General features: G+C 46.2%; 1 protein-coding gene and 2 long non-coding RNA genes across 5 annotated transcripts in view; 2 read left to right on the forward strand and 1 right to left on the reverse strand.

Moving 5' to 3' along the window:
• Positions 1–8,415, reverse strand: part of ZBTB10 (zinc finger and BTB domain containing 10) — a 50,042-nt gene extending 41,627 nt beyond the window's left edge. For 2 of the 3 annotated variants that reach the window (XM_084864998.1, XM_084864999.1), the window contains exons 1-2: positions 7,097–8,095; positions 416–1,310 (exon numbers count right to left, since the gene is read on the reverse strand). In XM_084864998.1, the coding sequence (XP_084721124.1) occupies positions 416–1,310; positions 7,097–7,984 (1,783 nt within the window). In that variant the 5' untranslated portion in view covers positions 7,985–8,095. Of the gene's footprint in view, positions 1–415; positions 1,311–7,096 lie in introns of all 3 variants that reach the window. The other variant, XM_084864997.1, reaches the window with a different exon arrangement.
• Positions 8,416–8,623: 208 nt separating this feature from the next.
• On the forward strand, positions 8,624–25,913 carry LOC311612158. The gene is made up of 3 exons (XR_014793235.1): positions 8,624–9,079; positions 25,296–25,409; positions 25,720–25,913. It is a non-coding gene; the product is annotated as an uncharacterized lncRNA (long non-coding RNA).
• LOC311612159 lies at positions 11,895–12,874 on the forward strand. The gene is made up of 2 exons (XR_014793236.1): positions 11,895–12,267; positions 12,363–12,874. It is a non-coding gene; the product is annotated as an uncharacterized lncRNA (long non-coding RNA).
• Positions 25,914–26,551: the final 638 nt, after the last annotated feature.

Genomic DNA, 26,551 nt, shown 5'->3' on the forward strand with positions numbered 1-26,551 from the left:
AGTAAAAAATATATTTTTAAAAAAGCAAAGGATGTTAACTAGGTCTCTAAAATGTTATGAAACGACAAACTACATATTACAACTAAAGAATTTATTGTTCCTAGCACCAAGTGCAAAAAAAGTGAGCAGAGTCCAAAGCAGGAAAGTCAAATTACTAAACCGTGAGCGGCGTCGGCATGCCACACAGCAGTCTGGGCAAATGCCTGATTATTAACACAGCCTTTGATAACCCACATCCACAGGCCTAGAGAAAATACTGACAACAAAATTAGGTGCCTGAATAATTTCACTCTTCTGCTTTAAATTTATTAGTTACGTGTGTTTTATAAAGACAAAAACCCCTAAAAAGCATACTTCAGCATTGTTGCCAATGGGATTAAATGAGAACGGAAATAACCCCATACGCAGTGTTTACCTGGCTCTTCCTTAACGAATGGCATGTCTTCCTCTGGATAGGCAGCAGGCGGCTGCAGCGCGGAGCAATCTTCTAAACCTGCTTCATTATTAGGTGGTATGTTATAAATAAATCTCTTGGCAGTTTGGTTTTTCCTCCTTGTCTTGTTGCCAGTTTCTTGAATTCCCTGAGAGCCCATATTATTCCAAATGAACACTTTTGTTTGAGCTGGGGCTTCGTTTTCAGCCTGTAATTCCGGTGAACCATCCTGGACCCAGCCACTGTCATTCATTTGGTAGTTCTCTATTTGGCCCTCCTCGACGTTACAACCATCATTTTCAGTTTTTACATTACTTGCCAAATTGGTAAGATTCCGTGTTGCCCAAAAACTGGCAATTTTTTGATCCCGCGATGAAGACAGGCCATCTCTATTAACTGGTTTTCTATTGTTATAGTCCACAACCACAGACTCCGGAGCTTCAGATTTAATGCTTATATTTAAGGCATCTTTAATGAAATTTCGGCAAGTCTGAACAACTTCGCTCATTTGCAGATAGCTGGCCACGGTCATCACTTCAATGGCGTTTTGGCTTGTGAGCACCAGGTTACCAGAATACAGGAAGTCCAAGATGACGGAGAAACCTTGAACTGCAGCAATATCTAAGTGGGTAGTATTGTTTTGGTTAGGGCTTTCTTTGTTGGAAAAGCAATATAGAGTCTTAAAGAAACGGCTGCCTGCAACCAGGATGTTCTTATGAGCTTTAAAGATTTTTCCGCTCACCACAATGCTGACATCACAAAGAATACCTTTCTTTCTCTGCTCATTTAATTGTCGAAGAAGTTGATAGCAATAAGAGTTTTCATTTGGCCTACTATTAAAGTCACAGTATCCCTCTTCTGAAGGTATTTCTGGTTCCTGTAAGTGAATGGAAAACATAAATGTTAAACTCAAGTTCTTCATATAAAATGGGTAATACTTGCAAATCCTCCTGTGTACTTTAAATAATCTCTACATTATTTATAATACCCACTACAATAGAAATGCTGTGTAAATAGTTGTTATACTGTGTTGTTCAGGGAATAATGACAAGAAAAAAGTCCGTACATCTTTAGTACAGGCCTAACTCCACAGTACATGTCAGCAACAATGTAATGTTTTCCCACCAACATGTTTGACCTGCGGTTGGTTGAATGGGTGGATGCAGAGCCTGCAGGCGCAGAGGACTGAATGTACACTACTGTTAGTGTGTGTGTGTGTGTGTGTGTGTGTGTGTGTTAGAGGCTCGGTGCAAGAATTTGTGCATGGGTGGGGTCTGGACAGCCTGGCCAGGGGGGGGGGACATGGGCAGTTGATTGGCCTGCCTGCTGGTAGAACTCCTGGTTGAGGGGACAATTTGCACATTAGGCTTTTATTATATAGGATATACACTGACTGAGTGGCCAGATTATTGTGTGTTTAGAGATCATAATAATCTGGCCACTCAGTGTAAGAAAAATCAAACATCTGAATGAGCATCAGCAGGGTTCCATTTACAGAGTAACTGTATCATGTCATTCTTGAATGTAAAATAAAAACATGAATTAAGAATTACTTAAGTTAAAATAAAACACTCAGCAGTGCATTAGCATTTGCAAATCAAGAACTGCTTCAAAATCTGCATATTACGCAGCTGGCACTGCAGGAAGGCCATGGCTATGTCTAACTGTAGTGATCATTTCAGGCTCTGGTCACTGTGTCCTCAATTTCCTGGGCTAATCCCAAGTTCTGAAATTCTCCACCATTACCAGACCAAATAGCCTAATTTTTAAAAATGACTCAAACAAAAGCCTGTACACCAAAATATTTGCCCATTCTATTTTAAACACAAACTGCACAAATCAAGCACAGTTATTCAATCATGATTTTCTCTCGTTACTATTGTATAACAGCGATGTTCCCTGCTTTTACAAGCAACACTAGCAACTTCTTTTCCACTGCTGATAAGAGCACCTATTTAATGTGCCCTTGGCAGAAAATGGTTTACAAGTCAAGTGCGTGTTGCTTTCCAAGGGGAGTATTACTTGAGAATTTGGGTGAAACATAGCTAAAATAAATGGCCATTATTATTTGAACCAAATAAATTATTATACTAAAGGTAAAAAGTTATCACTATTGATCAAGACTCTTAAAGCACTGAGGACTATGACAAGAGCACACAGGAGGTGCATCTAATCCAGGTTTCTCGGAGGTGGGGATGGTGGGGGTTGGAGGAAAGATTTGAGCAGAGCCTTAGAAGATGCAAGAAAAGGATGGAAGGATGTGCATTCTAAGCAAAGTAGACAGTTGGAGAAAAAGGACCAAGATCGCTACAATATCCTTATAATTTGAGATTTCTTAAAATACTCCAGGGTGATCCAAAAACCCAAAATATGCAAATGTGCATTTACTAACACTTTAAAGTTTCTATAGCTTTCATCAGATTATTAACAGATTAGATTCCTGGACAAGATTAAGAATCACTTCTATAGGTGCCAGAGCTTTAGAAGCAGAGTGATCTGATCTGATTGGATTAGCAGAAGAGATGACTGGCAGCTAAGTAGAGGATTAATACTGGGGAACTAGGACTGGAGATACTCTGACCAGCGGAAGCTACTGTGTAACAGTTAACAGTCCTTGCAATAATCACCTTAACTAGGGAAGATGGATAATGTTAATAGGGGGAGAGGTGGTGAAGCAGAGTTTGGAAAAATATTTGGTAGGTAAAAATCAGAACTGAGTGATTAGATTGTGGGTTTGGGGAGAAAAGAATCACAGGGTCCTCAGCATTCTAGCTTGAGGAGCTAGATAATGCCACCAATTTGTAGGGAAATCTACATCCCCCTCTGATAGAGATGACTGCAGTTGCAAGCAGTGAACTCATCTGTAGTTAATCAATAAATAAGAAAATGCTATTTAGCTAAAAACCAACAAGAAATTAGGATTTACTTCCCTTCCCAGGATTATAGTCCCCTTTCAAAAAATGATTACGGATTCAAACACAATGTTAGGACCTACACAAATAATAATATACAAAGTGATTCTTTAATGGGCATAGTTTCATCTTTAATGTTTCTTCTTCTTAGTGAGAGGGTTTTCAGATTTTCCTCCTAAATTGATAAAAACAATAATCCTTGAGCTATATTTTTGCTGAATTCAAAGAAGACTGGTAGCTTTGTTTCACCTTTGCTTTAGTGATGACCTCAATATAGTCACTTATTATGTCACCCAGACCAGATCTGAATTCAGTATTTACTTTCTGGAAAGGCTAAGTAAATGCATAATACCTATACACCTGAGTGCTTGTTTTGGGGCTAGTAAACTGGAAAGGCTTGGCAGAATGTGTGATGTAAACTATGAAATTTCACAAGTGGGTAGAAAATGACCTGAACCAACCGACATGGTATAATCAGTTAAAACAATTTTAAAGTCCTCTAGGCCAAATGGTCAATTCCTGTATGAGCTAATTATTGAACTTGATTCTATACAGACATAGTCAGCTGTTACTCAAAATATAAGGTATAGCCTGACCAGTGTGACTCTGTGATTGAGCGTCAACCTCTAAACCAGGAGGTCACAGTTAGATCCCTGGGGAGGGCACATTCCTGGGGTTGCAGGCTCTATCCCCAGTAGGGGGCGTGCAGGAGGCAGCCAATAGATGATTCTCCTCATTGATGTTTCTCCCTCTCCCTTCCTCTATGCTGTCCCTTACATGTTATACTTCACATAAGCTTATAAAGAACTATAGGCTTCTCTTTGAAATAGAAGGCCAAGGACAGATTCTGAAAGCTTACTTACAGACTCTCTTCCATGAGGAATCCTTAACTAACATACAGTTAATAAGAACATCAAACTTTTTAAGAAGGTGCTATAATGTTTTAGTCACCACCATGAAATTAATGAAAAAGAAATTTACTTACTTACAGGAAAAATAAGAAAAAGTAACCCTTGGTGACATACTAAAATTTGGCCAAACTCCTCTAAAAAAAACAGGCCTCCTTAAAACAGCAAAAAAAAGTGTGTGTGTGTTTAATAAAAGGAGTGAACTAGCCCAACCTCCAACTGAATTCTTGCCTGAAGAACTCTAAAACTCTCATTTCAATGTTTTTAAGATAGGAGAATGTTAATATAAGGCATTTTTTATGAAGCTGAGAAAACTTGCATGTGTGATGAGAAATCTCAGAATGCTCAAAGAACTGGATGGCCAAGGTCTCGGAAGGTATGAAAAAAAGGAACTGGTTTGCTCTCTAGAATCAGTGTGATTGGGTGAGATAAAGTGGCCTCCAAACTGATAAAACTGCTAACACTGAGACAGGAGAGACACCAGGCCACAAAAAGCATCTTGTTACACTTATCTGCAAAGAAAACAGGAATGATAGTTTTCATTTACTAAGTGATTATGTGCTGGCATATATACTTTGCATACATGAGGAAGCTAAGTTTTGCTAGCCAATAAAAAGAATTAGGATTCAGGTCCCCCTAACCTTAAACCCGAAAATGCTCTTACAGTCGGTGTTATACTGCCTCCTACTGGTAATCAAAGACTGCAGGACAATGGAAAAAAGTGAACTCAGTCCACAGGGTAATAAGTCAGTTCTTGAACCTGTCATTCACTTTAACAAGGAGAAATGTAGGTGGTACCTGCAAGGCACATACAATAACAAATTAGCACCCCAAACTAAGATTAGCTAGAATTAAAATAGACAAATAATTAGGATCAGTTCAGAGTGCAAACATCCAAAATCCAACCAAGGGAACCAATATATAGCCTCCAAGTAAACTGTATTCCCTCTGTCTGATGAAAGAATGTCCCAAGAGAAAGAAGATGGGCTGCATATAAGATCTATAAAGAGAGCTTCAAGGGGGCCAAGGAGCCTGGAAGGGAGGGATGATTCAGAGATCAAGTTTAATAAATAATGATTTTATCTAGGAGTGAATTCCCTGATCCGGATGCATGCCTGGGGGGAGAATTCACGCACCACACTAAGTCCGTCATTCGGTGATCTAACTAATTCCCCTTCCTCTGATTTCAGGTTCACTAAGCAGCTAATTATAATTTGCATTTCCATTCAGCTTTGCCTATAGAGAGAGACCATGCTGATAAGAGGAGTAACTGGCCCATTGTATTGTATATTAAGAAAGTCCTTTCTAATAGTCTATTTTAATTTTTCTGAATAACCAACCTACCATTATTTAGAAAAGTCTACTTTCATTTTCACAAGTTTCCCATCTCATCATTTTACTAATTAACTTCAGAAATACATAACTTAACCCTTAAAGCCTCAAACTCCTCTTCTGTAAAATGAGAGCAAAATGATTATTTTGCAGAGTTAAGGTAAATGGGTATTTGGCATATGGAAAACAAGGAAATGTTAGTACTATTTCACTCCACTGCCCAAGCTCACAAAGCTAATAATTGCAGAACACTGAGATCTGAACCCAGATTTGCTCCAAAATCCATTCTTTCCCCATTACAACATTCCTTACAGGCTCTAGTCTCAGTTATCTCCAAGGGCTCTAAGGCTCAGGACAATTTACTTAACCTTTCTGGGCCTTATATCTTTAAATAACCTTCCTTCTGGGCTTAGGCAGTTAAAGTTTGTGCAAAAACTATTGCCACTGTCCCCTGGGAAAAATAAACCTTCGCTTTAAAGTTCAAGCTTAACTTCTGAAAAGGTTCTGGGCGTTACTAGATGCTGCTTAATTAACTCCAGCGTAAGTGTTCTGAGCAGCAAGATCATTCCAATAAACAGGGGGCTCCCAGTACAAGAGCGAGTTCCACCCACCAGCACAGGTTGTCCAAAAAGCCTTACAGGAGAACTGGCCAACCTCTGCTAGGCCTAAAAGGGGATTATCAAAACCGTCAGGACTACTCTACAGAATGGAAATATTAAAACAAAAAAGGAAGAACTAGAGCGCAGCTTACTTGTTTTGTAACTAAGGACTTGCTTTCAAGGAGTTTGGTAAATATGTACTCTACCAGTCAAATTAACTTTTGAAAAAGGCGGATTATATAAAATCTCAACACAGAAATCCTGATAGAAGAAACAGACAAAAACTACAGTAATTTACCCAAAGGAAAGTTCAATAAGTTCAAAGATGAATTTAGCAAAACTATGTAAGGAAAAGGAGTGTTAAGCAAATAGCTTCCACTACATTTACATACTGCTCTCATATTTCAAACTATTCTGACTTGATGTAAAGAATTTCCTGGCTGGATGTTTTCCGAAAAGGGGTAGCGTCAAAGGTTAAGGAAATCGTTTAGTAATTCATTCTTCAAAGAGCTCCCAGGTCCCAGGTTTGACTTCCACCGGCATGCTATAAAACACTGAACCGGAGCTTTTCAAAAATCACAGGCAATGAAACTTTTGACCGCAAAGTCAACCTTTTCGGGTTAAAACATTCCACCTTGCTTTACTAATTTTTTTTTTTTTAACTCAAACATGGGCAAAGAAATAGGAGTTGTAAAACAACGAAATAAGCTCAGCGCTACGATTAATAAATTGACATTCCCCCGTCCTCCCCATCTCACAGATTAACTTCTGGAAACTCTTCCCTGGGCTTTCCGACCTCCCCAGCCCGAGGGGCCCGCACCTCTCCCGGCCCTACGATGCTCCCCGGGAGCGCGGCGCGGGGAGCCGGGCCCTGCGGGAAGGACCGGGAGGCGGGGGCAGGGTCCACCGTACCTGGGCGTTGGCTTCGTGGAGCTTGTGCTCCGTGGAGACGTGGTGCCGCAGGAGCAGCGTCTTCTTGTAGTTGCGGGTCCCTCGCGACAGCTCGTCGTGCCCCAGGGGCGCGAGGTCGGCGCCGGCGCCGTCGGCGGGGGTCCTCTGGCACCAGCCGCAGGACATGAGGCCGGTGTCGGGGCAGTAGCGCAGCCAGGGGAAGTCCCGCAGCCAGGCCGCCTGGAAGGAGCTCTGCAGCTTCTGCATCAGCGACTTGGGCCGCGCGAGCGGGAGCTGCGGGGCGGCCTCGCCGTCGCCGGGCCCCGCGCCGCCCTCCGCCTCGTCCCCGCCGTCGCCGCCCGAGCGCCGGCCGCCGCCTTCCGCGCCGCTGCCGTCGCCCGGGCTCGCCCCCTCCTCGTCGTCCTCGCTGCTGTCGCTCAGGGACGCGCCGTCCGCCGCCGAGTCCTTCCCCTCCGGCGCGTCCGGCTCCGGCTCCGCCGGCCCGCGCCCGCACAGATGCCGGGGCGGCCACGCCGGGGGGTCGGGCCGGCCGCGGCTGCTGCCATTGTTGCCCAGACCCCCGCCGCCGCGGAAGGCCAGCGTCCGACGGTTCCTCTCGGCGAGCAGCGGGCCGGGGCCGCCCGCGTCCGGGGGCAGCGGCGGCTCGGGCGCCTCCTCCGCGGCCGCGGCCTCGGGGTCCCGGGGCGCCCGGCCCTCCGGCTCCGCGTCCCCGTCCGCCCCCCGCCCGTTGGGCTGCGGCGGCGCGGGCGGCCGGGGCTGGCGCGGCGGGGGCTGCGGGGGCCAAGCCGAGGCCTCCCCGCCGGCGGCATTGTTCGCGGAGCCGCCGCCGGCCAGCAGCCCGCCGCCCCGGAACGCCAGCGTCCTGCGGTTCATCTCACTGAACGACATGGCGCGCGCCGCCGCCGCCGCCCGGCCCGGCCCGGCCTGCCGCGGGCCGCGTCCCGCGCCCCCCGCCGCTCTCTCGCGGGGCCGGGCCTCGCCCTCCCGCCGGCCGCCCGCGCGCCCTGCGCCCCCGCCCCGCCGCGCTCCGGGCCGCGTCCCGCGCGGGGAAGGGGCGGCGGGGAGCGAGGCGCGGCGGGCGCGTGCGGCCTGGGGAGTCGGCGGAGCGCGGGCGCCCCTCGCTGCCCTCCGGCCGCCGCGCCGCCCGCCGCCCGCCGGGCCTGCCGCCGCCGCCGGTGCGAGGCGCTGGGGCGCGGGCTGCTCAGAGCGCCGGGCGCCGCCACATAACGCCCGACAATGCAGCGGGCGGAGCGCTTCCGTGCGACCAGGCCCCGGCGGAGGTCGAATGGCAAATGAACAACGGACCGTGCGCCCACAATGCACCGGGGTAGCCGCCACCGCTGGAGGGGAAAGGGTGGGGGCCGGGCGGGGAGGGGGCTGGGCTTGGGGCCGGGCCGCTGGGGTGGGGGCGCCGGGCCCGGCGGGCGGGCGGGGGCGGCGGCGGCGGCCGGCGGGGGGCCGGGGCCGGGCGGGGGCGCGGGCGCGGGCGGCGGGCCGGGGTCTCGGGCGGGGCGGGCGCGGGCGGCCGGCGGGGCTCGGCGGGGACGGGCAGCGGGAGTGACCGGGGTGGCCGCCGCCCGCCGCCCGCTCGCACCTACCAGCGCCCGCGCCGCGCATGTTCTTCCCTCGCCGCGCGCCGGCCGGCCGGGCCGGGGAGGGACGGGAGCGGCGCTCCGCCGCCGGGGCTCGGGGCGGCGGCGCCCGGGGAGGGGAACGTATTGTATTTTGCTCCGCGACTAAGGCGGCGGCCGGGCTGCCGCGGGCGCGGAGGCTCCGCCGCGGACCCCTCCCGGGCGGCGCCTCGCCGCGGGCGAAAGTCTTTCACTGACAACGCGCCGCCCCGAGTGTGTCCTCGCCGTGATGAAATGGAAATTTAAATAAAAGGCCGACACGTGCGTGCGCTGGGAAGTATTGACATGGGCGTTACATCACCGGCAGCCAATCAGAGGGCCGCGGCGGTGTTTATACTCCTACAACCACCTTGTGAGTATTACCCCGTGTCATAACGTTATAAATATTAGCAGGGTTTTCCCCGGGAGGAGGAGCCTGCCCATCGCTGCCTGTCACACACAGACTCCATTTCCAGGGCCGCTTTCTGACCGGCGTACCTGCCTGTGGAATTTAGAATGATCGGAAGAATAGATTGAGCTGGAAATGAAATTCATAAATTTTCCAGCTTAAAGCCCTCATACTGATTTATTTTTAGTGTGCTAAATTTAGCAAATTCTAAAGTGTATAGACTCATTTTAGTAATTTTAAATGTGAAGTAAGTGTCCAATTACTTTTATTCAAACCTAGTTCAGGTAAAATGATGTTCTCAAACTTTGAACAGGGTCTTTTCACTCTTAAGAAATATATTAAAAGTTTAATTACAAACATGTAAAATATATTCAAGATAATTATTGAGTGGAAATGGGTGTTGATTTACGTTGTTACATTAATATATATTATATATAATATATATAATATATATATATATATATATAATACTAGGATGTGCACAGAAAAAATGAGACATGTATAAAGGTTCTTTGCAGGTATGGTTCACCTAAGTGTTAGAGGTTTTGTTTGTTTTTAACATATTTTTATTGATTTCAGAGAGGAAGGGAGAGGGAGAGAGAGAGAGAAGCATCAATGATGAGAGAGAATCACTGATTGGCTGCCTCCTGCATGCCCCACACTGGGATGGAGCCCGCAAGCCTGGCATGTGCCCTGAGCAGGAATCCAGCCCTGACCTCTCGTTCATGGGTCGCTGCTCAGCCACAGAGCCAGGCCAGCTGGGCTGTTAGAGGTTTTAATCTCCTGTACTATATACTAATGGAAAGTTACATATGTTCTGTAAAGAGCATGTGTTACAATATTAAGGCCCTCTAGTTTTATGATTCTGTTAAGAAGTTTCTATTTTTAAAATAATAGTATGTAAAGGTTTGAATATATAATATGGAATATGGTATGTTTTCTTAGATCAACTTTAGAAAACAGATTTTTGGGAGGACATGGGTATTAAAAATGCTACTTAGTGTTTTTTTTTCATTTTTTTAATTAAGATATTATATGTGTACATATCTTACCATTGCCCCCCTACTCCCATACATGCCCTCCCTCCCCAGAGTTTTTCGTCCATTGGTTGTGCTTATATGCATGCATACAAGTCCTTCGGTTGATCTCTTATCTCCCCCATATCTCCCTCCCCTCCCCACTGTAATTTGACAGTCTGCTTGTTGCCTTACTATCTTAGTGTTTTTAAACAAACTACACATGCAGGCATAGCCAGCCTACTATTGATTGTATAGATTTATTCAAAGCAACTTCCACTTCATTCACTGAAAGTTTAGTATCTATATAATAGACAAAACGTAATTTTCATGTAAAGAATGATCCTACCAACCTGCCACAAGAAGGTTTTGGCTTTGGGTTATTTTTCCATAATGATCATATTGCCACCTTTTCATATTGTCACCTGGCCACCAGCTGGAAATTCCAGTGCAGGTCAGATTGGTGCAGCTTGTGGGGTTAAAAAAAAGGTTTGTCCTGTTTTGTGTTAGTGGTTGGGACACTTAGGGCAGTAGAATCTCTGACGTTGACCTAATTTGTACCTTGGAGAAATGAGAGAATTTCGCCTGTCGGGATGCATTTAGTATGTGCTTCCGTGGAATATATGGGAGAATCTATAATAATAAAAGGGTAATATGCTAATTATACCGGAGTCTTTCCGGAGGAAGCCCGGGCTGCGGGGGGCCGAGCCCCCTGCATGAGTTTCGTGCATGGGGCCTCTAAGTGTAATAATAATAGTGTGCTTGGTCCTTAATGCATTTTTAAAATTCCAGGCACTTTGCAAATGAATGCATTGTTTATTTTAACCCGCACTGCCTCCCCCATGCAAAGGAAGAGTTCCTGAAGTTAATTGCTTCTCTAGGGCTAAGGTGATGGGAAAGGAAAATGGACTTGAGAATTTTAATTTCATTCCAAAACTGTTAAATCCATATCTCTGCTTCTTTTCATCTGTGTCTGGTGCATAATAGCCACTAGATAAGTTTACGCTAATGTTATTATTTTTGTTTTCTGCTGACGCCAGGATCACCCACAAGGTTGGAATCCACAATGGCATTTGTGTCCGGAGTGAGTTTTTCTGACACGCATGTCTTACCTTACACTGTCTTGTGTTTGGAATTATATTTAAATGAACAACCATTAGATTCCAGTGGTACAAATAAATGACTTCAATTCTGGGACTACTGAACTCCTAGCAGCCAAGCAGTGTGCTTGTGTGGTGAGTGTGTATTTCTACTTCTATCATCCTAGATGTGTTAATATATGTTCACATGCTTCCTCAAACCCTGAACGAAGGGGACTCAGAAATAAAGTTCAAGAGGCTGGTAACCACAGCTGTCTTGGAGTACCCGCGTGAGGGAACTTTGAGGACCAGAAGGGGATCTCCTGTTCTGTAAATGGAGTTTTTAAGAATTCCCCCACCCCTTCCAGTCTTCTGCTAGCAAGCAGGGATCTGTTCTCCCCTCTGGCCCCTATTTTTACTGTTGGGGTTACACCATATTCAGGGGGATTCCCCCCTGATGCTTACCAGGGGAACCCCTCAAGAATGGGGCATCCCCAACCAGTTTGTCCCCTAATTTCTCCGTAGGCTGAAAAACTACTGCAGACCGCCCTGATACTGTCTGTCCCACCGTCACTCAGTGGTGAGGCTGAGCTCCCATACCTGGCTCCCTGGCCTTGGTGCTCAGACTTGCTGTTCTTTTTTTTTTATATATATATTTTATTGATTTTTTTACAGAGAGGAAGGAAGAGGATAGAGGGCTAGAAACATTGATCAGTTGTTTCCTGCACACCCCCTACTGGGGACCTTCCACAACCAAGATACATGCCCTTGACCGGAATCTAACCCAGGACCCTTCAGTCCGCAGATCGACGCTCTATGCACTGAGCCACACCGGTTTCGGCCGACTTGCCTGTTCTTGACTGCCTTGGTAGAGGCTCGCTCTCTGCCTCTTGAGGGTCTGGGGAGCCTGGCCTGTGCCTCTGCCTGTGCCATCTCCACGGTGCAGGACCTGAGAACAGACTGTGTTACTCTTACAGCACCCAGCCCCAGCCTGGCACACAGGAGGCAGTTAGTAAACGCTTGCTGACTATTTTCTCTTCTCTTACAATCTATTTTGGTAGGCAACTTTTCTTTTTTTAAATTTTCCTTAGCTAATTTAAAAAATATTTTTAAGGTATTGAGCTAATGTTTTCATTGCATTTACACTGAAAGCAACTAAGGAAAGAGAAGGAAATCCTGCCATTTGTAACAACATGCAGCACCTGGAGGGCTCTGTGCCACGTGAAGGGAGTGAAAGCACCAGAGGAAAGGACTCCCTGACTCCACTTGTGTGAGGAATCAGTCAGACTCAGAGGAGCAGCGGGGAATGGCGGCTGCCAGGGGCTGGGGAGAGGGAAGCCAGAGGCATTAGTCAAAGGCACAGAGTTCAGTCAGCAAGACACAGTCCCAGAGTCTGCCTGAAGCTCGGTGCCGGAGCTGTACTCTGCTGTGTACGTGGTTTTGCTAAGAGGGTAGATCTTACGTGTCTTTATCACAAAATAATAATAATAAAGTGGCAGCAGGAAACCTTGAAAGCTACAGGTATGTATATGGCAAAGACTGTAGCGATGGTTTCGGGGTGTGTGCTTATCTCCAAATTCATCTAGTTGTACACAATAATGATGTACAGCTTTTCGTATGTCAGTCATACTCAGTAAAGGGGTTTAAGCAAAAAAAAAAAAAAAGCAATGATGTCATAGTTGAGTATAAATAATATATTATTAGCACCGTTTTCTATGTAGCTTACAGTGTATTACAAACAATAACACAATCTTCCTGTGAGTGAAATCAAAGTAGATATTATTATTTTCATTTAACGTATGAGGAAAGCCAAGTACAAAAGGGTGAAGTGACTTGGTTATTGGATGAAGCACAAGATATAAGGTTGAAGACAAAGGTAATACTCTCTAATCTGGCTACTAAAACGTGTGATACATTTAACAATGTTATATCTGCATAATTATGGGCTACACTAAATTTTAAACTTTTTATTTAAACATGCTCATAAAAGAAAAGGAAAAGATCACCCATTATTTTCAATGCCCAGAACTAACCCACTATTAAGTAAATACAGTTTTCTCTTTCTGTGTCGAGTTAAAATTGTTTTTTGATATGTTGGATATTTGTGCTAAAAGCATATTTGTGTTTTTAGTAATTCATGTTTTAATATGATTAAATCTTGTTAGCAGGTTAATGGCTATGGATATACCATAATTGATTTAACCAATTTTCATTCCATTTTGAACTTTTCATTAACAGTTGGTTGTTTGATCGTTTGTTTTTTTGTGCGGGTTTTTTTATTGTTGTTTTTTGCCATTAAAAACAGCTCTTTAATTAATATCCTTAAAACTAAAACTTTGTGTCTATTATTTCCTTGGAATAAATTCTAAAAGGGGAATTTCTGGCAAAGGGAATGAATATTTTTTAAAAATATTTTTTTTCCTGATTGCCCTCCAGAAACACTTTCAAACATGTCAAAGCACCCTAGCTGGTTTGGCTCAGTGGATAGAGCAATGGCCTGCAGACTGAAAGGTCCTGGGTCCCATTCTGGTCAAGGGCACATAACTCGGTTGCAGGTTCAATCCCCGGTTCCCAACCAATCAAGTTGTCTCTCACATTGTCTGTGTGTCTCTCTCTCCCTTCCACTCTCTCTAAAAATCAATGGAAAAATATCCTTGAGTGAGGATTAACAAAAACAACAAAAATTTTTAAAAGTTTTAAACTTATCCAAAGAGAATACTACTAGGAAGGTGTTTTTATCCTGGAGAGAGAAAGACCTAGTTCCACGGAGAACACAAAAGCCAGAAATCTTAAAGGAGAAGGTTGACAGAACTGATTATATAAATGATAAAACTTTGTTTTTCAAAGACAAAATCAACAAAGGTTTATTTATTTATTTATTTGTTTGTTTATTAAATAGTAGTTTTTTAAAAAAAAACAAAACATTTTTTATTGATTTCAGAGAGGAAGTGAGAGTGAATGATGAGAGAGAATCATTGATCGGCTGCCTCCTGCATGCTCCCTACTGGGGACTGAGCTGGCAACCCAGGGATGTGCCCTTGACCAGAATTGAACCTGGGATGCTTCAGTCTTCAGCCCAACACTCTATCCACTGAGGCAAACCAGCTATGGCAACAAAGGTTTTTAAAAAGTGAAGTAGGAGCTGAAACCGGTTTGGCTCAGTGGATAGAGCATCGACCTGCAGACTGAAGGGTCATGGGTTTGATTCCGGTCAAGGGCATGTACATCAGTGCGGGCACATCTCCAATAGGGGATGTGCAAGAGGCAGCTGGTCAATGATTCTCTCTCGTGGATGTTTCTAACTCTCTCTTCCTCTCTGTAAAAAAATCAATTAAAAAAATTTTTTTTAAGTGAAGTAGGAGAAAGACGTCAGATCTATAGAATGGACAAGGTTTAGTATGACCAGTGTTCAGAGGGCTCCTATAAATCAGGGCTGGGGAGAAGGGAGGGAAGCAGACAGGACGGGGGAGAAAGGAGGCGGGGGGGGGGGGGGGGGAGAAGGGAGGGAAGCAGACAGGACGGGGGAGAAGGGAGGGGGGGGAGAAGGGAGGGAAGCAGGCGGGGCAGCGGAGACCACAGCAGGAAGCCCTACTGCAGGAATCTTCCTGCAACAGGCCTCTAGTCCTATCTAATAATAGAATAATATGCAAATTAGCCATCACTCCGCAACTAAATGGTGGTCCCCATAGCCACAAGATGGCAGTGCCCAGTCCCCTCAGCTCCCCTGCTGGATTGTCTGGCCTGTTCGCAGGAGCAGCGAGGCTGGATCTGCCCCCAGAGGGGTTTTTGATCCACTTCAGACACGGCAGTCAAGACTGGACAGCAGGGCTTGGGAGCTTCCTTAGCACAGCAGTGAAGGGAGCACCCCCAGGCCCAGCAGACAGAGCTAGGACAGCAGGGCTTGGGGGCTTCCTTACTGTAGCAGCAGGGAAGCCCTAGGCCCAGCAAACAGAGCCCAGAGAGCAGGGCATGGGAGCTTCCTTAGCACAGCAGTGAAGGGAGCACTCCCAGGCCCAGCAGACAGAGCCAGGACAACAGGGCTTGGGGGCTTCCTTAGTGTGTTAGTGTCAGCAAAGCCCCCAGGCCTGGCTGGCAGAGCACACTGCAGGGCATTGGGGCTTCCTTCGCATGGCGCGTGGCAAGGCAGGCAGAGAGCGGAGAGCGGGGCGTGGGGGCTTCATCTCCATGGCTGCAGCAAAACCTCAAGGCCTGCAGAGAGCAGAGAGCCATGGGGAATGGGCCTAAGCCATCAGTAGGACATCCCCTGAGAGCTCCTGGATTGTAGAGGGTGCAGGTTGGGCTGAGAGACCCCCGTGCACGAATTTCGTGCACCAAGCCTTTAGTATATAATAAAAGCATACTATGCTAATTAGACTGGATTGCCTGACGACCTTCTAGATCACATGTGTCAAACACAAGGCCCGCGGGCCAAATCCAGCCCTCCAGGCCTTGCAATGTGGCCCGCACCGCGCTGTCATCACTGCACTCCGCTGTCAGTTTATGACATTGTCAGTTTATGACTGTTCAGTAAACCATTCGGCCCGCGATTTAGGCTGGATTTTAGATTTTGGCCCCTTCTCTGATTGAGTTCGACACCCCTATTCTAGATCAAGCTGGGGCTGCAAGGGCCAAGCCCCTTGTACGAATTTTGTGCATTGGGCCTCTAGTGTGTGTCTCTGTGTGTGTCTATATATATATATATATATATATATATATATATATATATATTCCCCCCCCCAAAAAAATGTATATAGTTTTTTTTGTTTTGTTTTATATATATATATGCACTTTTAATAATTATAAAGGCAGTATTTATTAAAATACATTTCAGTTTCAAAATTGAGCGATCAGCTGTTCAAGTGTATATACCAGGTGTACTGTTTAATAATACAGATTTTTTTCAGTAGCTGGAGTTACACACATATTGATATAAATGCAATTTGATATGTATGCTATTTTGTTGTATTGACAGCAAGCTTCAAAACTTCATATGTCAAATTTGCTGAAGGTGTTAACATCATAGATATTTTTATGCTTAAAAATGTCGAATTTCATGCCAAAAAAAGAGCATTTTCTGGAAGTTTTAATTCATTATTTTGAAGAAAAGTGCTGCTGAAAGTTATTGTATACTTTAGGAAGCTTATTGTGAGCATGCTCCATCTCAAGATACTTGTGAACGCTAGTTTAAACACTTTAAACGTGATGGTTTCGATGTGAAAGACAAAGAACATCCAGGTCAACCAAAAAAGTTTGAAGACCAATAATTACAAGCATTATTGGATGAAGATGCATGTCAAACTCAAAAACAACTTGCAGAAAGATTAAACATTGCTCAGCAAACAATTTCTGATCATTTACAAGCAATGGGAAAGATTTTTAAAGGAAGGAAAAAGGTACCACATCAACTGAACGAAAGACAAATGGAAAACTGAAAAGTTACCAATAAAATGTTGCTTCAATGGCACGAAAGAAAGTCTTTTTTGCATCGAATTGTGACTGGTGATGAAAAGTGGACTTACTTTGAAAATCCAAATGCACAAAATCATGGGTTGATCCAGGTCAACAACCATCAACATCAACTTCAAGGTCAAATTGCTTCAGAAAGAAGACAATGCGTTCGGTGGGATCAGGAAAGGTGTGGTGTATTATGAGCTTCTAAAACCAGGTGAAACCATTAATACTGATGGTTACTGACAACAAATAATCAATTTGAACCACGCTTTGATCGTAAAACTGAATGTGCCAGAAGACACGGCAAAATAATTTTGCTTCATGATAACGCACCACCACACACTTCAAAACCAGTTAAAGATCTTGTCTGGGAAGTATTAATCCACCCCCCGTATTCACCAGACCTTGCTCCTTCAGATTACCACTTGTTCTGATCGATGGCACATGCACTTTCTGAGCAGCTCTTCAAAATGTACAAAGAAGTGGAAAATTGGGTGTCTGAATGGTTTGCCTCAAAACAAGAAAAGTTCTATTGGGACAGTATCCACAAATTTCCTGAAAGATGTGGGAAATGTGTAGCTAGCAATGGACATTACTTTGAATAAGGTACTTTTGATGATTCTCTCGAAATTATCATGTTTTCTTTGATTACAAAATCCGCATTATTAACCGGTACACTTTGGGGGGACACCTGTATATTTACTCTCCCAGCAATTTCATTCAGTTCTAGGAATTTATCCTAGACAGGTGTGTTAAGATGTCTGTGCAAGGATGTTCACTGTAGCACTGTTTATAAGCCTAAAACACGTGGGCTCTCATCAATGTGGAGTTATTTACATATATGGAACATGCCCTATAACGCATTGCTGACTGGTCATTAAAAAAGATTGATGTGGCATTTATCTAAGTCCAAGACTTAAATGTTGAGTGAAAAGCACATTATATTAACATATAAAATTGGAATAATGAATTCACCCAATTAATTTTTATTGAGCACCTACTTCGTTGAGCACTGGGCATACATAGATCCTGAACAAAACAGGTGTGGTCCCTAGAGCATGTGCATAGGTGATGTGAATGCAAGCACTGAAGGTGCTTCCCAGCGACATTCCTCAGAATGCAGGCCATCATGGTCTCCGGAATAGAACTGTAGTTTTTAGAAAATTTTATTAATACACTTTCTGTACTGTCTGGCATTCAGAATATAATTTATGTTGAATATAATCAAAAAAAACCCCAAATACAGCTATTTTCCTTTTTGAGGGGAAATGTAACTTTGATCGCTGATGACATGTTTTTCCAGGACTTCTGGGAAGGAGCACAGTGCATTCTTTTTCTCCGCTCACTGTGAAGCAGCTTTGCCCTAACCCCTCCCAAATAAACAAAAAAGATTTAAAAGATAAATACCAGTTGTTTCTTTTCTTAGAAAATTCCAATCCTTTTAAAACGCTTGTTTTCAGAAGCTTACATTTCCATGCGTGTGTCCAAGGGAGTTTCTATCTCAATAAACCCCACATTCTGGCTCTGCCCTCTAATCCACTCCTATGGCAAAGCCAGTAATTTTTTCAAAATGCAAACCTGGTCCTATCACCCCACCCACACTTAAAACCCTACAGAGGTTTCAATTATTTCCTGTTGGTCTACATATCAAAACACTTTTTCCTGCAGAGCCCGGCAGGTCTGGCTGCCTTCCACCACTCCAGCCCACTGGATGGGTTCCCTCCTTCCCCAGCACTCCTCCTCTGCCTCCGCCTTTGCTTTGATCCCTGTCTGCACTTTGCACAAGCTGTTCCTGGTCTGCAAAGCTCTTCCCTCCCTCGGGTTAATCCCTAGATCCCCTCCTCAGGGCAGCTTTCCAGGATCACGCCCCGGCCCCCACGCTCCGGCATCCCGCTGAAGATTCTCCTAAGCTTGTTGAACTCTCCTTCACAGGACTTGTCACAGTTACAGTCTCTACACATGTGTAATTGATTACTTGATGATTGCACGTTCCCTCAATAAACTGATAGCTTCAGGAGGGCAGTGGCCATTTCTGATTTGGCTCAGTATTGAGTTTCCAGCGTTTAGTAACGGTGACTGCCATAGCAGACCGGTAGGATTTGTGGGGTGAATCAGTAAATGAGTGCGCAAATTTGCAACCACCAGGGACACACAACCTTGACCTTTCAACAAAAGATGAAAAACGTAGATGAGAATTTTACGGAATAAACTAGTAGCACAGAAATGTGGAAGAGTTCAAGTGTCTTAAATGTGTGCATGTTATTCCATGTAAGGCATTTCCATGGAGTGTACAGTTGTAGGAAGGTTGTTTTGAAAAATTTTAAAATTAAAACTAAAAACAATTCCAATTGAAACTTCTATAAGGCCATTATAATAGACACAAATAAACATTGCTTTATATGTGAAGATATGCTTTTAAAATTCCAAATTTAACAATAGCTAACCATTTTGGGAGTGCAGTTTTTCTCTATTCCGTTCATTGCAAATAGGAGTTCACTCCCTGAATTTGTAGAGAGATAAAAAATAAAATAGCTCCTTTATTTATATGAGTTGTATAAAAATAGATTCTCATTGCAGAGTGAATTTATATAGATTGCAAAGAATGAGAACAGTGAAGTTAGGGTTCGGTGTTTATTTCTTATTGAAAAGACACATACATTACTGATTTCTGTAGGCGATCCATCTAGCTATTTAGTTTGCAGGTACTGTGGTTCACAGGTTTACTTCCCTGAGTGGTCCATTCCTGAGGCTCTGTTCAGTTGCCACAGATTTGACTTCACCCTCCTCTTTCATAAACTCTCGTGCAAACCAGCCTCAGCAGGACCACGTGGGGGAGAAGGGGCAGAGGCCCAGAGGCCCCGTGCTGGGGAGATACGCCCCAGGGGCCTCCCGGCAGCTTCCTGAGGAGCCTCACCAGGGCCCCACTTCTGCCTTTGGTAACTCCCTTCCCCAGAATTTGGAGGGAATGTCAGAAACTAAAGGCACAGCAGCAGTGTAAGTCATGAGATGGGCCTTTAGAAAAGAAATCCGCCATCCCAGAGTTAGGGTGACTCTCCCACATGCTCTGAGGGCACGTCAGGATTGGATGGAACTTCAAAGAAAACACTTTTGGGTCAGTCCAGTCGCTTCAGACGGGGCTCAGCCCTGGAGCAGCATAAGCGTTGCCGAGGGCGGGCAGCTCACGGCTGAGGCAAAGGCATTGGCAGGCTTTCGACTGCATCTGCACCCTTCACCCCAAGATCGCACTGATGGGAATGCTTCTCCCCCACAGTCTGTCTCCTCCCACCTCCCCCAAAGAGGCAGCCTTCCTCCCCTCCCTGAGGTGTGGCTGCCCGGCCTGGATGGGGCCAGAGACAGAGCGGCCTTCTCCTCTCACCGTTCCTTTCCAGCTTCTCCTTCAACAAAACTGGTGAAGGGTCGAGGGCTTTGGCACATAACTTGGAAGGAGTTTAAAGAATGCGGCACAGCTGACACAAAACCCCTTCTATTCCCGTCATCCGTAATTTTTTATGACCAAGTGTTCTCAGCACGCATTCAGAAGAATAAAAAGGGGAACGAAATGTATGACAACCCCTTTCTCACCGCGGCAAACAGATTCTTGGCACATTGATTGGATGGGAAAAACTCAACTAGCTGAGAAATGTGTTTCCAATAGATGTTTATGTCCCGTTTAATATCAATGTGTTCCTGTTGCTTCAACCAAATGAAGGCGGCTTATCTGTCAGCCCCCCCCCCCCCCCCCCCGCCCCAAATAAACACACACACACCTCTCTGGGGTCCTGAGAGTCCCACTGTCACGGTGCAGTCATTTCACAAACGATGGAGATGACCCGTTTTACATCCTCAGCTTCTAGAACAAGGGCGAGGCTCTTCCTGAAAGTCAGGGTCAGGTCAGCCAACCTCAGATTGGCCTCAAACCTCCAGGCGTTACTCCTGCAACAAGAGCCACAGGGATGGCTGTGCGCTGACGCCTCTGCTCTCGGAGGAGGGCCGGGCAGGGTGGGCGGAGAAGGAAAACTCTACCTTTGGGGAGGCAGACTGCTCATGCACAGGAACTCAGCAGTCTTCTGCGTATTCCGAGAGTGGACGACAGCGGAGCATGTTGTTTTCCTGCCGGTGAAAGACGTCACAGGTTCTGCCTGGAGAGGTCTCTGACTGCCCGGAGAGGTGTGTCCCAGGCCTGCCTCGGGCAGCGTGTGCTGTGCGGGGGCTGCGCTCCTGGCCGGGAGCAGTGAGGCTCACTGAACAGGCACAATCCAGGTGCAGCCTCCTTGTTTCTTCTGTTTGAGCAGCCCAGCCTCACCACCGAGGCACCCTGCTGCTGGCTCTTTTTGTAAAACAGCTTTCAAAGAGAGAGGGGAGAGAGGGAGGTTTGTTGTTTTGCTTACTCACAGGTTCGTGGGTTGAGCCTCGTGCGTGTCCTGATTGAGGACGGAAACACAGCCTCGGCTTATCAGGACGACCACGGAGATACCCAGGCATGGCCTGGGGGTGATGCTTACACATTTCAGGATTTTCAGGTTCACTCACAAGGTGTAAATAAATGATCAGTTTGTGATTCAGAGATTTCTTCCTCCTCCTGTGCTCGGTTACTGGAGGTAACATGCTCGCTTCCCCCAGGAAGCCCACAAGGCACGGGCAGCCGCCTACAGGCAGCTCACTGTGGAGGACGTGAGTTTTCATGTGTGAGATTGGGAAAAAGCCCAGCATCTGTAGACCCTGTTCTCTCATCTGCAGAACGGAGTTGCTCACAGATTGGTAGAACCTCGCAAGGCTGTTGTGAAAATGAATGAGATGATCTTTGCCAAGCACATCTGGCCAGCTCAGTGCCGGGCAAATACAAACCCGCCGGTTAACTCACCTTCCCGAACGCTGACTGCGTGCCCGGGCCTCCCCAGTGCCGGGACCGGGTGGTGACGAGGATGCAGACACGCTTCTTGCTCTCAGGAAGCCAGCAGTCTGAGGGAGGAGGGCGCCCAGCCCAAAATCACAGAAGCAAATGTGAACAGAAGGGGAGGGGGAGGAGGAGGACATGGCGCTTTGGAGCTTTCGATGGAAAGATTCCACTGGACCCTTAGGGTGGTCAAAGTGCCCGCTGGCCTCTGGAGGCTGGTGGAGTGGCCTGGGTGGCGTGGAGAAGGAAGACAGTTTTCCGGCAGTGTGGACGGGGGAGGGGTGGGGGGGGAACGGAGGGAGGCTTGCAGCGCAATGGCTCAGCACAGGCTGGGAGGAGGCATGCAAGCGTGAGGCTGGGCAGCTGAGGGAGCAGGCTGGGCCTGAGGTGGGCGTGAGATGACGTGGGTGTGCCTGGCCCTATAGCAGCTTTAGGGTGGTCTCTGAAAAGAACCATGGAAGCTGCTGAAGGGCTTTAGCATGAGGCCAGATGAGGGGTTTGCATTTTGGGATCCTCTTGGTTGTAGGAAATGGCTGAGAGGACCAGAGGACATGGAGGCTGCCACCGGAGGGGATGAGAGCGTGGCCTGGGTGGCTGCTGGCCCAGGTGGAGAGGACGGACACGCTGGGGGGCTGTTTGGGAGGGGAGATTTGCAGAAGTTGGTGATGGGTTGGCTACGGGCATTAAAAAAAGGAAAGTGTTGAGGATGATTCTTAGGTGTCTGACATCATTCCCTGTGACAGGTGACATCAGAAGAACAAAGTTTGGGGGTAAAATTATGAATTTATTTTTGGGAATTGGATACTGAAGTTCTTTTGAGCTATTTAAGAGGCATCTTAAGTGCGCTAGAGCTCATAGGATAAATGCATGATAAATGAAAGCATATACTGTATGTGCGCGCGCGCGCACACACACACACACACACACACACACACACACACACACACACACACATATATATATATATATATATATATATATATATATAGTGACTTTTTTCCGCTCCAAAGGAATGCTGTCAGAATGGAGCTGGAGATGATGTGCTCTCAGTGCGTTCACAGTGCAGCGGGAGGGGGAGAAGCTGGGTGGGCGGAGACAGGACCAGGCAGGGGCTGTGGAGGGAGGGCTGCAGGGGCCGCAGTGCCAGTCCAGCCTGACACTGGCCACTTTCAGTCACCAGATTCTGTCAGGACCCGCCTTCATGCAGGTGTCTCCTAAATGGTCAGTTACTGCCTCTGAGGCCGGGAAAGGCTCTTATCTACACTCGCTGGTCCGTAAGAGCATTCAAGGGACGTTTTCGTGGAAACTCGTGAGCTCTTAGTGAGGGTCACTGGTCCGAAGTGCTGAGGCCGGAGCACAGGTCCCGGAGCAGGAGAGGGCGGTGGGCATGGGGCGCTGGGAAGGGGTGTTGTGTCGTAGGAGGGGAGAGTGCAGGGGTCACCTGGAGAAGCAGGCGGAAAAGCCCAGCATCTGGGGAGTGACAGGAGATGGCACTGGATAAGTGAGGGGTCAGGGGGTCAGGGGCGGGGCGCGTGCGGGAGGCAACCAATGTGTCTATCTCACATCAAAGTTTCTGTATCTCCCTCCTCCATCCCCTCCACTATAAACAAACAAATAAACAAATAAATAAAATCAATGGAAAAAATATACTTAGGTAAGGATAAAAAATTTTTAAAACAAATGAAAAAAAGAATTTTGTGTAACAGCGTCATTTAATGAGCAGCTGCAAGAAGAGGCACACGAGAAGGTTTCTCATCCGATAATCCTCATTCTCAAAAGTCCTTTCTTACATCCAACTTAGATCTTCCATGCGGTGATCAAAGTTAATTTCTCCGTTCACTCCCCAGCTGGGGGAGAAAGCAGCTGGGCATCATCTTGTGTATGACTGCCCTCCCCAGGCCTGAATACTGTTATTTAGAAACCTGGTAGTCTTCTCCAACTTAGTCTAAATAATTTCTGGCTTCTATTTTCCAACCTTTTAATCATCTCTGTGATTCCCTGCTATGTCCCTTCCACTCTCTCACATCCCTCCCTAAGCTGTAGAGTCCGTTTCTGAAGGTTGTACTTTTGAGATTCGCTTTGAGTATCATGGAACCATTTTCTTAAATGTCTTATATGACAGTTTTACATATCCCGGTGCTGGGCTTGGATTTGCTCCATGTTAAATACAGGATTTCCAGTACACCAGTGTATTTTGTCGATTTAAGTCGAACCAGCTAAGCTTTTGTATGTACTGTTCACGTGAAATCCCGTTGACTGTGGCATTTCAGAGATAACGCTCAGTATTATCCAGAGAGGATTCTCAGATGGAGTGAACTGAGGTGCTCTGGCCCCGGCCGCACTCGTATCGACGTCAGGAGGAGGTGAGAGCTTTGTGCTCCGGGTACTTGCACAGGACGCCAGAGGTTCAGAGTATCTTTTTCCATCTCCCCTTTCTTGTTTTCACTATAAAATCAGATTACACTGTAAATATGAAGGAGCCTTCTTTATTTTACTTATCTGGCATGCCTATCTCCACTGTGAACTCCACTGTGGACTTCTAATTCACGGAAAGCCCATTCCATACTGCCTTAAGTCGAGCGGACAAAGAAGGTCTTGGCCAGCAGTGGCATTCTGAGGAGTTGGTAGTAATTTAGTGGTTGCTGAGCAGGTGATTAGAAGGATTCTGAAGCAGAGTCCTGCATCATAAAAAATGCCAGTGCAAGTTGGAATTGTTGGGGGTCAGAATTCTGTATTGCTACAGCAAATGGTTTGCCTTGGGCGTGGGACATAGGTGAGGCGGTGCGGTGGCCCATACCGGCCGCTGGGAACAGCAGACGTTAGGCCTTCGTGCCTATGCGGTGCCGCGGCCGCAGACTAGGAATGGACAACTCCCATAAGACAGAAAACGGCATTTGGTTCAGTTTATAGAGCACAGTGAAGACAACAGAAAACCTCAGAGGTCATGACCTGCTTAAAAAAAAATCTATCTACCCACTCATTTTGCACAATTGCCCACAGTCTATTTTTAGTTCCTCTTGGAAATGGTGTGAGTGCTGATCTGCATGGTTGCCACACACAGTTCTGACATGTCATTGCAATCGGTTCGTAGTTCTTCCTTGAAGCTGCTGAGAAAATAGTTTTGATTTGACTTAAAAGTCAACAAAAATGAGAGACTTAAAAAAAATTAATTGAAGAATTCTCCTGCCACTTTAAAAGCCCCCGCCCCCAAGAAATCTATCTTATGATGCTATTGCTAATTGTTATCTGATGGCACATTGTCAAATGATTAATAGTGAAATTATTAGATGACTAAGAGATAAATGACATATTTGCTTGACAGAGGCAGAGTTTGGTATAAAAGCTGAACTCAGCAGTAAGACAAATGGAAGAATGCGTGTGTTGGGGTGAGGCTGAACCCCTGGGGTATAAGAAATAGTCCTGAAGAACTGAATGTGCTTTCAATCGTAGACACTTTTGTTGTTCTGTGCTTCTTCCCTTAACGGGAGCTCCATGTGCAGGCTTTGGAGAACAGCCCCAAAGATAAATTAATGACAAAATCAACTCGGTTGACCCACTCCCGGGAGATACTGAATCTAAAGCTCACAGTTACTGATGGGGATGAGCCTTCTGAATGAGTTGAGAGAGAAAATTCGCACCCTATGTTCTAAGTTACTCAACCATTGACATGATTTTTTAAATCTTCACCTGAGGAAACGTTTATTGATTTATTTTTTAATATATATTTTTATTGATTTCAGGAAGTGACGGATGAATGGATTATTCCAACACAACGTATGCTGTGTTGAAGGGACCTAGCAGCCTTGATTGCTTGCCTTTCATTATAGTTTGTATCTTTCAATACAACCAACAGGGTGAGTAATCTTGGGGGACCCATGTGTTTGCATTTTCCTCAAGGCAGGGGCACCCAGAGGCGAGGCACAGGCTCCCAGTGAACACCCGGGGTCTGCACTGCTCAGGCTGTTTGGAAGGCCAGGGAACAGTTCGGGCGCCGCCTTCGGCACTCCCCTGAGTCCCCCTCAGTCTCCCCAAGTTGGAATTCTGATAGACAGGGCGGGCGGCCTTCCACACACTTCCCTTTTACCAGAATGTTCTCCTCACAACTGTCCAGCCAAGTCTCCTGTGCCCCACCGTCTCCCCCCCCCCTTTTTTTTCTGAATATAGAAGCCAGAGGGAGGTGGTGAACGTTCTGCTTTAGAATGTCAGGGTCCGTGAAGTGTTTCCTGCTCCAGCTCCAGTTCCAACTGTACAGACCACAAGAGAAACAAGAGGAGTGGCGGTGAGTTATCTGGGATGCGGAGTGTGAGTGTGCTCCGATGGCTGCTCAGCCTCCGCCATCAGCTTCTGCATCACTCCCCAGGTCACTCCGGGGCCGTCTGGGTCCAGGGCTGTGGCGTCCCCGGGCCCAGATTCTTCATTTCTGGAAGAGGATTGGCCTCTCACCATGCCATGACAGGGTTCAATCTGGCAAGCTAGAACCACGGCAGCCCTGTGGGGGAGAAACACACGCATATCCTCTCCCCCACGTTAACAGTTCGTTGGTCCCAGCCAGTTATTAGTGTCCGCATCTCGCCGCAAGACTTGTGGTTTCAGAGATGGTCATTGAGGTAAAGTGCCTTCTATGGGAGATTGAAAATGATCACTCAAATTTGAAAAATTAGCTGAAACCGGTTTGGCTCAGTGGATAGACCGTCAGCCTGCAGACTGAAAGATCCCAGGTTCGATTCCGGTCAAAGGCATGGACTTTGGTTGCGGGCACATTCCCAGTGGGAAGTGTGCAAGAAGCAGCTGATAGATGTTTCTCTCTCATCGATGTTTCTAGCTCTCTATCCCTCTTCCTTCCTCTCTAAAAAAATCAATAAAATATATTTTTAAAAATTCAAAAAATTAAGGGTTAAAAGTGCTTTAGATAGTTCGATTCCCAGTGTGGGGCATGTCGGTGACAGCCAATCAATGATTCTCTCTCATCATTGATATTTCTCTCTCTCTCTCCCCC

Source organism: Pipistrellus hanaki (assembly GCF_964339955.1).
Source record: "Pipistrellus hanaki genome assembly, chromosome: 17".
Lineage (NCBI taxonomy): Eukaryota > Metazoa > Chordata > Mammalia > Chiroptera > Vespertilionidae > Pipistrellus > Pipistrellus hanaki.